The sequence below is a fragment of the Chaetura pelagica genome, unplaced genomic scaffold (assembly GCF_000747805.2).
Source record: "Chaetura pelagica isolate M959 unplaced genomic scaffold, ChaPel_1.0 scaffold356, whole genome shotgun sequence".
In the NCBI taxonomy this organism is placed as follows: domain Eukaryota; kingdom Metazoa; phylum Chordata; class Aves; order Apodiformes; family Apodidae; genus Chaetura; species Chaetura pelagica.
Window position 1 is genome coordinate 5,883,583 of NW_009953964.1, and position 12,924 is coordinate 5,896,506.

Below are 12,924 nucleotides of genomic sequence, written 5' to 3' on the forward strand. Positions count from 1 at the left end.
CGTCTCCGCGCGCACCCCCCGCCGGACCCCGCCCCCCGCCCGGCCCCCCCGCCCGGCGGCCGAGACCCCGTCCCGTGATCCCCGGGCGATTCGGGAGAACCGGTTAAACACCTTCCATGGGGGAGAGAGGAGCCCGGCCCCCCGCCGCCTGCACCTTCCCCTCCCTGCCGGAGGCTGCTCCTCTCCTGAGGTAAAAAACAATCCAACCCCTCCTGCCTTCCCCGACACCAGGACCTGCTTGGGAGGGGGGGACACCGCGGGGACACCCCACGGGGAGCCGGGGCCTGGCGAGCCCGACCTGCCCCGCTGGATGCCGAGTCCCTGAGGAGGAAAAACACATTCACGCGTATCCGCTCGGCCCTTCCTCGGCCAGGGGCTCGCTGGTCTGCAGGGAACCCGCAGAGCTGGGTGGAAGGAGGCGAGCCCCGCACCAGAAACCACCCTCCCAGCAGCAGTGAGCAAGAGAATCTCCTTCCCCTTCCTCCTGCACAACTCGCTGTCCCCTCCCTTCCCTTTTCCCGAACGCTGAATGCTGATTTCTGAGATGAAAACCGTCCTCTTCGGACAGCCAGGACTCATGTGAAGGACATGCAAATACTGGATCATAAATAAGAAGCGAGTCCGGTGAGCTCAGAAACCCAGCCCAAAAGGAGCAGCATTAAGAATCCACTCTTCTCCTGCACAACTCACTCCCCACCCAACACACATAGAATACTAATTTCCTGAGATAAGATCTTACCCCTTTAAACAACCACACACACGCATACACACACACACACAAAGTGTATATTATTACTAAATATAATAGGTTAAACCCAGCAGCACGGGGAAAAGCCTCTTCTGCAACTCACTCCCTTTTTCACCCTTCTGAATGCTGAGATCCTAAGGTAAAATTTTCCCTTACCCACAGCAAAGACTCTTTTTGAACAGGACACAAATATATATTAGATTATAGAGATGTATTAAATTATTCCAGATTTAAATCTATTTTTTGCTGCCAAGGGGTCAGGGGACCAGACGTCATTGTATATTTTTTTTTTCTTCCCTCTTAACTCATTTATGGGCGAGTCAAGGCTGCTGAGGAGGAAAAAAACAGGATAGTTAGAATCTCTTTATCCTTATTCTCCAGAAGCTTTTTCTCTCATCGCTGTGCATTTCCTTTAGAAAAAGGAAACCTCTTATTTTGTGAACCAAAGATTGATTTTTCCCTTCCTCCTGGCCAAAGGAAGGAAACGGACACAAATTGACACATCTAAATAGCTGAAGAGATCTATCTTTTGCAAAAAAACCCCCAACAAACAACCCCGACCATCTTTATCCAAATCTGAAATACACTGCGTGGAGGGAGAAACTGGAATATCTAGATAAAAACAGGATACAGACTAATCTCGCCTCAGAAGAGGACGAGGTAAACACTAAACATCAACTTGTTCTTACAGGGAGGATTCAAACCCTAAATATAATAAATGGGGGATTACGGGTTTGGAGTGTTAGTGCAAAACAACACTGGAAATAAGTCAGCTTTTCCAGTCAGATTTCATCCACATCTGCAGCCTCCACACCATCATCAAAATGCAACCCCCAGCCCTGCTGCTTTTATAAATAATAACACAGCTGCCAATGGCAGTAGTGCTGGGTCAGCTTGGCTCTTTCCTGCTCCAGCTGCCCATAATATTCAGGATGAGATTCTGGGGTCAGAAAAATCTAAAACTCAGCAACAGGAAAAGCAAGAGTCCCTAGAAAAACAGCAGCTTTCCCCTGGTCAAAGTCAGGAAGCAGGCATGCTCTCTGAACCTGAGAAAGCTAAAACTGAAGAAAACCAGGGCGATAATTCTTCAGAGAACGGCAATGGGAAGGAGAAAATAAGAATAGAATCGCCGGTGTTAACAGGATTTGATTACCAAGAGGCTCCGGGGCTAGGTACTTCAACACAGCCCTTGACATCCACTGCATCTTCTCTGACTGGTTTTAGTAACTGGTCTGCAGCTATAGCTCCTTCTTCTTCTACAATAATCAATGAAGATGCAAGTTTTTTTCACCAGGGAGGGGTCCCTACTGCCTCAGCTAATAATGGTGCTCTGCTGTTTCAGAATTTTCCACATCACGTCAGCCCTGGCTTTGGTGGTAGCTTTTCCCCCCAAATTGGACCCCTCTCTCAACACCACCCTCATCACCCCCATTTTCAGCATCATCACAATCAGCATCAGCAACAGAGGAGGTCTCCTGCAAGTCCTCATCCACCTCCATTCACACATAGAAATGCTGCTTTTAATCAATTGCCTCATTTGGCTAATAATCTTAACAAGCCACCTTCTCCGTGGAGCAGCTACCAAAGTCCATCGCCTACCCCATCTTCATGGAGCCCTGGTGGTGGTGGATACGGTGGGTGGGGTGGGTCCCAAGGTCGAGACCACCGCAGGGGACTGAACGGAGGGATAACACCCCTGAACTCCATCTCGCCCTTAAAGAAGAATTTTGCAAGTAATCATATCCAGTTACAGAAATATGCTCGACCCAGCTCAGCCTTTGCTCCAAAATCGTGGATGGAAGACAGTTTGAATAGAGCTGACAACATTTTTCCTTTTCAGGTGAGCACACTCGGTTATATCCATAAGAAAAATAACACCTAAGTGCATTAAGATGCCCTGGACAGGGTTGGGGTTTTGAACAGTACCCTCTGATTGTGACACTTCTGTGCTTGCAACTGAAAGAAACAAATTACTAACTTGAAATATCATCGTGTGAATTATGCTCTGCCTTGTGAATTCTGTGGGTTTTGTTGTTTGTTTGCCTTTTTAATAGTGGTGGTCGTATAAATATCTGTTGCCCACCAGACATCTGTCTTAGCAGGTTTCCTTCAGCCTAACACATTCAGAAGTGGCCACTGAACAAATTAAGTTCCAAGTAGCAAGTATAACTATAAAAAGGAGTGAGGAAAAAAGTGCTGCCTGATGAAGTATGAAAGTATTTGAGAGCGTATCACGTCTGAGAAAAAGTATTAAGTGACTGTAATTTGTTTTACAGTATCTCATGGGCTTGTAGGGGAACATAATTTCTGCTGTATTTTTTTGGGAACTCTGAATTTTTTACATGCTGAGAATCAACACAGTGTGCTTACCTCGCTCATGGCAGTATATTTTGGTTACAGGCCATTAAATCATCACCAAAAATAGATCTGGACCAGTTTCAGTTGGTGGTCTCCTGTATTTTAATATGGCCCTATCCTGGCAGGAGACAGGTTGTCTGGCAGTTCAACCTCTCCTTGTAGCTGACTTTTTATGAACTTGAAAAGAACTGTATAATTTTGGACATAATTTGCAGTAAAAATGAAAACAGAAATACTCTTCATCTGACCACTAGTTAAACCTAGCTTTTGTGTGTGTGCCTTTTGTAAACTCCTTTAGAGTGAATCCAAAAATGCAGGGGTTCTTTTCCCTTGAGTGTGATGTTTTTCAAGATCTTAAATGAGGGTAAAAGTAAAAATTTTAGAAGGGCTGCAGTATTTCTAGTAAGAGTCAGGGTGACCTACTTTAAAATAATTTGAAAGATCTGTAGATAAAAACTGTGCAATATGTCTCATGTTATAAACCACCCTAAAGAAACAGAAATATATTTAGTCATGACCTTGTGGATTCAGACATAGGAACAGTTCAGTTCTTCCTTGTAAACTGTTCAGTTTCTGCCTGGTTTGCAGGGCCTGCCTGTGCAGCCTTCTGACAACACAGCAGCTGCTGGCAATAACTTTCCATTAGAGACCTTTTTTCTGCTGCAGAGCTACTAGCTAGTTCAGTATCAGGTAAAGCCCTTGAAATTTAGAAAGCATAGTAATAATTGATTCTGATGTCAGGATTTGTAATTAATATAATGAACCTGTGTCCAGCATACCAAATTTATACACTGAAACCATTAGAGAAAGGGACACAGCTGGAGTCAGTCTTTTTTCAGCCTCACTGCAGCGAGACTTGGCTCACAGTTTAATTCGCTCTGTACCCTGACACATAGCTGATGTGCAGAGTGACAGAATGAAATCAAGTGTGTCCTTGCTGCTGTGTATAAGGCCCAAATATATACACAGCAATAGAAATGTTCTTGGGTTGACATCAAGGAAATTTCAGGAAATTGGCAAAGTCAACCTTGGCTTCTGAGTTACGTGCCAAAAATAAAATATCAGACACACGTATTTTGATCATGGTAAAGAAATATTTTTTGTGTAGCATGTTGGTATCTGTTTACATAAACACTAAGATGAAGCTGTACATGTCAAGACCAAGTCTGACACTTCTTCATGCCAAGAAAAGGAAAGTGTTGGAGCGAAGTGCTTTCCAGTCTGTTACTATCACTTCTGTGAAGAAAAGGGCAGGGCAGCAAAACAGGACTTCAGCACTGCAGACCTACAAAGATGCTGATTAATTTTGAAGCCATCTTGGACAACTGCTTGTCATAACTTTTTTTTTCTTTTTCTTTTTCTTTTTTTTATAAAATCTTCAGCTTCTTTGGTCACTTAGTCACTCGTGTGTTGGAAGCAGACTGAATTTTTGAATCACTGGAAACAAATGATGTAAAATTTGACCTTTGATGTCTTTCTATTTTTTCTTGATTATGCAAATTGTATGACTGACTCAAAGCAGAAATAAGGAGTTTAGCTCATTGTATATTTGTTTTCATGCATATATAAAAATATCTAGAAAGTACCCTTGATGATGCAATCATGTACTGGACAGGGCTATTTTGTTACTGGAATCTTCTTAGATTCGTGTTTAGGAAATAATTGAAAGCTGTCTTTGCTGCAGCAACATAATGGAGTAATTTGATACAACTATCCCTTTCATTTAATATTTATGTTTTGCTGCTTAAATCATTAACAAGTGTTGCTGCAATCTAGTGAAAATTATTTTCTTTAGAAGGCAAGATGTAAACTGGCAACTGCAAATATTTGGGGATCACTTTCTTTTTTCTCAAAGGTTGTCTTTACTCCAAAGCTCAGTGAAACACAGAAGTTTGTGTTTTGATGGAAATCTTAGGGTAAAAAAGTGTAAGTGCTCGTTTCCTCTTCAGAGAGAACAACATTGCATAATGTCCCTATAAGCCACTAATGTGAACTGCTGCTCACTTCAAGTATTTCTGCCCATGGCCCTTAGATGTTTTTGATGACGTGGGCATTCCAAATGGTGCAGATAAAAGGAAAATACTGTGTCGATCTGTTTGATAATCTTGCAATTTGAAGATTGCTTGCTTGGTCTTGAGAGCTGCATGCAAAACGTTGTGCTTTTTGTTCTAAGTGTTTTTCATTTGGAATTCTGTCTCACAACATTTCACAAGTGGTATGTCTGTAGGAATCTCGCATTGCAGGGATGGAACTGGACATAAGGTCAGAGAAGACTGTTACCAGATCTGTTAATGACATTATGTTTTGATATTGTGCTTTAGCCACTGGGCAGGCTTCCCCTTCAAAGATCTTTTGAAAAGAGAAAAGCCATTGTTCTTTGTGCGTTCATTTGAAAAGGAAATGATCTCCAAACGAAAAAATGGTTCCTGAAGAAAAAAAAAAAAAGTATTTTGGATATAACAGCTTTCCCTGAGAATTCATAAATGAAGATGTTTTCACTGTGACTATTGAATCTTACAAAGTTAATGATTTTTAAAAAATAATTCCTTCTACTTCTCTCCCAGCAGCACTCACAAGCTAAGTGCTCAGTAATTGCATTTTACTGCAGCATTGCCCTCAAGATTGTTCTGGCTTTCCTTGTGCTGTGTACTTGCACTTCCTCATGAGAGTGGAACATCCTGCCTGTTATGCAATGCATAAATCTTGCTTTGATAGGCATTTCCAGGTTTCCAGATCTCATCTTTAAATGTGGGATGGTGTTTTTTAAATTGATCTTTGAAGCATAAGCAAATTAAGCAGTGGTGTTCAGCTTTCTGTAAAAATGCTTAAAAATAATTTGTGTTTCTTCCTGGAATCAGGCTGGAAAATAACTGCCCGTTTCAAAGAATTTTGTACATGAGAACAGTTCATTATATTCACTTGTTCAAAATGTTTTTTCCTTTCTTCTCCAGTGGCTGGTTTCCAGGTATATAAGCCCTTCCAAATCCATTGAGGGTCTGTGCCAGAGAGACTTTCTCTTCCCCCAGGCAGATATGGAATGTTTGAGAACATACATACGTGATTACAGAATGTGTTTTAATTCCGAGCTATACGTCGTGATTTGTTTGCCCATAGAAATGGGTTGATTTAATAAGTGTGTTAAACAAATTCGCAGGAAACTAGAATTGAAAAAGAACCTCTTGAAAGCATTTGCCGATCCTTCCTCTTGAAGGAATTTTGCAGAAAAATTTCCTTACCATGCCTCTCTATTTTAGTATTTGTTCTTTGTTTTTGAGGAACCTTTTACATAAATCACAATGGCTGGTTGCATAAATGAGGCTACTTGTTTTGCAGAACTTTGCTTTCCATTCTAACAACAGCAAATATTTAAAGACATTTCAAACTGTCTTTTTAAAATAGAAGGAACACTTAAAGTTTGATTTTTAAATTCCTGTTCCTCCATTTTTCTATAACTGTATCAGCTGTGTAGTAATTAGTGTTTTGTGAGCTGTCCCCCACAGCTACTGATCTGTGGAATTAGAAGCACCCGAATGTGGTATGACATGCACAAGTTAAGTACTGTGGAAGTTAACACTGTTCTTGTTTTATAAACTTACTACTGACGTTAATACTTTGGCTTTGGCCCTCCTGTGTGTTTTTGACCTCGGGGTTTCTTTTTAAAGAGAGCTTTTGTTAGAAGCTATTTGAATTATGTTTGTATTTTCCTAAGATTAAAAGGAGTACTCTTATTAAGCATTTTGCTTTGAAAATTGCATACTTAGCAGCCCAGCACAAAGACTGAGAACACAAGGTATTGTGGAAAATAATTTCTAGAAGGTACATGAAAAACTTAACTGTGTGGCTAAAATAGAATGAGACATGTTACTGGAAATTTTTATAAGGTCTGTAATTTCTAACACTTAAAAAAAAGTTCAAGTTTGACCAAACAAGAAGAGCTCCCTCCCAAAAAAACTTCTAATGCGTCACTTAACTTTTCCAGCTTTTTCTTATTGTTCCCTGGTGAAGCTATAAAAGATGATCAGGGCAGCACACAGCAACATCCTTTCAGGAAAAACCTGTTTATTCAAAGCCTTTAATTCACTGGATGCTGGACAGGGAGCTGGAATACAGCATTTGCAGGGTGGTGGGAAGGAGGGAAGCTTACCCAGCAGCATAATCAAGTCCAAATTTGCTTTGCAATTAAAAGAAAATGTGGAACTTGTATTTAGTATCTACATCTTGCCTCTCCCTGCACACTTTACACAAGGCTTTTTAATTGTGGGAAATATGTACAAGGTTTCAGCAAGTTTCGGGCTTCCATGCTCTAATGAGGGTAGTAAAAGTAGTGGTGAGTTTTCTAAGTTTCACAAGTAATTCTGGTTTGACAAAGATTTAAATATATAAAATAAGCTCCAGCTTCATGGCTACTTTTACTCCATAACTAATGATGACTCATCTTCAATAAACTGCTTAATGCAATAGCATACTTTGCATTATTATTAATGCCTTGGTCTTCAGAAAAGTTGTGTTTTGTAAGATTAGGTGCAGCTTTAGCTACCAGCAAGTGCTTATACCCTGCCAGGCTTTACTACTTGTACAGTTTGGTATTTTAGCACTGGGAGGCTCATCATGGGAAGCACTGAAGAGAAACTCTCAGGTTCTGGAATCTTAATTGTTCAGGTCATGATAATGCTATTGGTGCTGGTTAAATATAGTGAGTCTGCACTTGAATAGTTGTTATAGTTTTTATGATGCTCAAGAGAATTTAGGTACAGGATTGATAAGTGCAAAGTATCATCTTCCTGTGCATGAAAAAAATCACCTTTAATTTCTTTGGCATAGGAGGATGTTCCACAATGTCTCCTGCATGCTTAGTATCAAGTGACTTTCTTTTTGGAATCAAAATGTCTTTGGACTTTGAAAAATGAAATAGAAATAGGAATTAGCATGTAGTAATTTCCTATTTACAAGTGGCTCCATTTTAACATGAAATACTCTGTCTGGGTGCTACTGGGGAAACCAGTCCAGTCACAGAGGTGAAGTGGTTTGCCCATACTGTTTGAATCCAGTGACATTCTTGTGACATGAAGCTCTGATTTCTGCTCTCTATGCTTTAAATATAAGATTGCATTATTATGAGTTCTCTACCTACTTATCAATGATTTCTAGACATCGGATAATCAGAATAATTTTATTTTTCTGCAGACAGAGCTGGCAAGTGTATTGTTCAGAACTGTCCTCTTTGCTGTTGTGGAGTGTTTCCAGTCTCGATAGCTCTCGCTTAACCAGATCTGCTAGCTGCCACCTCTTGTTTATTAATATGGAAACAATACTGCTGATTCATGATTACATTTCATGAATGCCTTTTAAAATGTTGGCTGACATTTAAAACATCGTCATGTATTAAGACTGCAGATGAATTTCTTTCTTTTTGGTTGACTTTTTTTTTTGTTCTTGTTGCCTTGTGTTCAACCTGATGCCTTTCTGCCTCTGTTCTCTTGCCCAAGGATAAATGTTTGTGCCCTTTGAGCCATCTGATAAAGCAACATTTTAAATGCCTTAAACAAACTTGTGTAAAGCCAAGTTCTTTTGATCAACCTGGGTAAATAATATCGGGCTGTAGTTAACTTATTTTGTTACTGAAGTGTACATACTCTTTCTTTCAGGGTAGTCATTGCCCCTATATATTTTCCTTATAAATACATGAAAAAGTACACAGTGAGCAATCCAGCTTTGTGGAAAGCACTGTAACTTAGGGAATTGATCCATTAAAACATCACAATCTATTGTTATTAATTTTTCTACATTCAGTCTCTCGCAGAAAAGCTTCCTTTTTTCCTAAGTACAGTGTGGCTTTTGTGCTCTATAACTCGTAACTAACATAACACTGGTTAATGCTCAATATCTTGATTGTTACAGCTTTTTTGATGTCATGGAATCAAATGTATAGTTACACATTTCTTAAGCAATACGGCCACTACCACTAACCTGTCATCAGTCTTTTTTAATGGTAGCTATAAAATACTTATATATTCAGATATAATAGTATTTCTCATAAAATGTGCTGGCTATCGTGGAAGTTAAGACTGGCAAAATTTTTGCTGCAGTTTTTAAAGCACTCTGAAAATAACAGGCCTTTAAATTGTATAAAAATTTAAAAAAACTGCAAATGGTGACTTTCTCTAGTAAAGTAGACCCTTTGCATATTAGGGCAAGTAGCCAATGAAATTAATGGGCTTCTTTTATAACAAGCACTGTGCAAACCTCTGAACCAGTTGAGCATTTTGTCTGGTCATTTGTTTAGGACATATGTGGCTCTGACCTATTTTTGTTGGATAGACGGATACAGGTTGACTTACGTACCAAGCTACTGAATGACTGCATTTCCAGAGAAGTGAGCTGCTCCATTAATTTTAGGTATATATCCATGTTCAATGGACCAGTAGTGGTGCCTCTTAGCAAACCACATTGAGCACACTACTACCTTCTAATTAACAAGCAGACACATAGAAGAGTAAAATGTTTCAAACAACCCAGGAACAAGACTGATCTTCCCAAGGGTGTTGAGGCTGGACCAGTTCAGCACCATGAATTGACAACAGTGGTTAGATAAACCCAGACCTTTTGTTGGAAAGACAGGCAAAAAAATATAGTGACACATTGGCATTTTGAGGGTGGCAGTCTTCTCCATTGCTATGGCAAGTTATTGGAACCAGTGCAGAGCGTGAATATGAAAGTGGGCCATATTTTAGCCAGCCCTCCTTTTTATGTGATTGCCAATAGCTGCAGGTGGGAATATGATCTTCTGTATCAGTGCACAGGGTCATGTTGTAAATGTTTGCAGTGTAAGTAGAAGCTTATGGACCTTCTACTATCAAGTGACAGCTGGTTCACTCAGAAGGGGAAAACTATAAACTCCTCATCACAAAAAGCTTCCACTGGAGAATGTAGTGTCCCCACCACGTAATCAGTTTAACACATATTTATTTTTTTCTCTCAAATGTTAAAACTCTTGATTGTAAATATTAAAAAGGTACCATTGCAGCCAAGTCCTCTGTTACTATATCTCTATGCAACATAACATTTTAGAGACAACTATCTTTGGGCTCATGTCCTCCAGCACGTACACTGCACAAACTAGAAATGGCTCAGCTTTGGTTTCTCTCTTTGTGTCTCTCAAACAACTGAACTGTTAAGTGCCACAAGTTCAGCAAAGACTTAGAGCTAGTCAGGTTCTGCACTTTAGGAAATCAGAATTTGTGCAGTTGAACATGAGTTGGACTTGAGGTTAATTCCACAAAGAGAAACATGATACACTATGAAATCAGAATGGAAGAAGGAATAGCTACTAAGGGATGTCAGATTTTCAGAAAGTGCTCCCACCTGTGTTTTAGGCTATTTTTGTCATGCTGGGAGGACTGCTGCAAATGTAGAGATTGTCTTCTAGCATCCATTCCTGAGTTTCACAGCTGTTAGATCCTAATGGATTCAGGATGCACAGATCCACGGACTTCTACTCTTTCCTGCTAAGGTATTTTAGTGTAACTAGAGTTCAAAATAGTTAGGAACTAGTAACACATAAACCAAAACAATACATAAATAGTGCTATAAAAGGAAGTAACCAGCAGGAAACACGTACAAGTAGAAACCACAGAACATAAGAACCTAGATGCTTATGAGAGTTTCTGTAAGATGCCTCAATTATCCTGTAATATAAATGACTAAGGAAATAAAGATGGTGTAGAGAGAGGGCAGCACTATGCTTTTTATACCAAATTTGATTTGGGGTTAGACTAATAAAGCAAATGTCTCCAAACTCTGATCTTTCTAATGCTATTTGAAATGCAGCACATCCGGATAGAAATACTTCACCTGTTCTGTGTCAGTAATAAACTACTCTGAAGAGAGGAATAATCTCAGAAAATTTCATTGAAAAATAGTATTTTTTGGCAGCCAGAATGTAATTTATGAACTTTGAAATGAATCAGACCCTATGAGCTAATGGATTCCTACTCTTAAAATAGTATTTAGGTAAAGTCCAAGATGACTGATTGTTGTCTCAATACGGCTTTAGCATTTCATTCCTGGAAGGTAAAGGACATTATAACTTGAAACAACAGTCTTTGTGCAATGCTATTTTTTTTGCTTCGCCACTGGTTTTAAAAATGATCAAAGCTGGGTCTGTGTGCTTTGGAGACATTTCAGCTTCACAGCTAGAGTCAGGAACAAAAAGATATTCACTGCTGTAATAACGATAGTAGGTAGAGAAGCAGTTTAGAGAAAACGTCTCTTGAATTTCTCACGTTTTGCTTTCTTATTTGAACAGATATTTTCCATGCTTGATCTCAGTTTGGGTGTGAGGCTCTTAGAATACGAATGAAATAAAATCTTTAGAACTGATACTACAGTTTTTCTTGGACACAGAAAATTAGATTCAAGGTGGATTAATGAAATTGTAGAAAATTCTATCCAGGTGTTTCTACAAATGTCCAAATGTGTAAATACCCAGGTAACACGTGTAGGTGAATAATTTTGGGAATGAGAGGGATTTTTTATCTCCATTAGTGACTTTTTATCATACTGTAAAGATTACAAAGTTTAGATGTAATTTAATTTATTCTAAATATGCTAATTAAAACAATGCAGTGCCAGGATAATTTTTGTGATGTTACACTAATGCGGCATCAGATTTGTAAGATGTGGAATTTATTGTTTTAGTTGGGGAAGTCTGTGGCAATTGCTGAAGTGTAGTTCAAATGGCTTGAGATAATGAAACAGTAAGGTACATGAGACATCCTGCCTCCCATTTGTTGAGTCCTCTTTCAGTTCTAGGAATGTTTGGAATACCAAACTTGTGAATTCAGGGAATTAAAACTCAGAGCTAAATTGTCTGTCCCCTAGTGAATGAGGCTATTTGGAACACTACTGCTTGTATAGGACACTTCATGTATGGGATAATTATGCAGAATTTGAATGACTGTGCAGAATTAAATTATTTGTTAGTGCAGCAGTTTAGGTGAAGGAAATTCTGTGCTTCTGGAATTTAGATTTCCTTAAATTTGGGCTGAAATAACTAATTTATTTCTCTGTGCAGTTCTGTCACCTGGGATATGATCTCTACTTCCTAACTGTGAAATTATTTTTAACAAAGTGTAACTGTGTAGCAAGGAGTACAAACTAAGTATTGGAGTTCTCAAATTATTGATTATGATACATATAGATTAGATTAATATTTAAGAGTATTCTGATGTTTAATATCAGACTAACTTTTGTGGTGTGTTTTTGTTTAATTATAGCAACTAGAACAAAGCTGAGGCTTTTCTGATGGTCATTTTTTTCAGATGGTCTAGCTCAACACTGCATGTTGCTTCAAGTGGCTTTGTTTGTATTTGTTTGCAGGATCGAACAAGGACTTTTGACATGCATTCACTGGAGAACTCCCTAATTGACATAATGAGAGCTGAAAATGACTCACTGAAAGGTAAATTTAGAAAGAGACTATTTCCTGCACTAAATAATTGGGAAGATGTGCTTACTTAGAGTAAGAAACCTCAGTTTTGATTAGGAAAAGTGGTGACATTGTGCACCTATTGCATGTGGGTCAGCTCGGGTGGGCCTCCTGTTACTCAGTTGTCTCTAGATGAAGCTGTTGCAACAGGAGCACTTGAGTGTCTTCTGTTTTTATACAAAGCAATGCGAAACACAAACATAAGCTGATCTTTTGTGTAAGTTGCCAGTGTTGTTTTTAATAGATACAATGTGTCCACCCTGTAAAAATGATCAATTTCAGGAACCTTGTGCAGATCAGTAAGATTTCACTTTTTGCTTAATAGTGTTTT

General features: G+C 39.2%; 1 protein-coding gene across 1 annotated transcript in view; it reads left to right on the forward strand.

Moving 5' to 3' along the window:
* The first annotated feature begins 569 nt into the window (after positions 1 to 569).
* CPEB4 (cytoplasmic polyadenylation element binding protein 4) overlaps positions 570 to 12,924 on the forward strand; it is a 40,118-nt gene continuing 27,763 nt past the window's right edge. The window contains exons 1-2 of the mRNA XM_010001972.1: positions 570 to 2,588; positions 12,485 to 12,570. Coding sequence (XP_010000274.1) covers positions 1,467 to 2,588; positions 12,485 to 12,570 — 1,208 coding nt within the window. The 5' untranslated portion in view covers positions 570 to 1,466. The remainder of the gene's footprint in view (positions 2,589 to 12,484; positions 12,571 to 12,924) is intronic.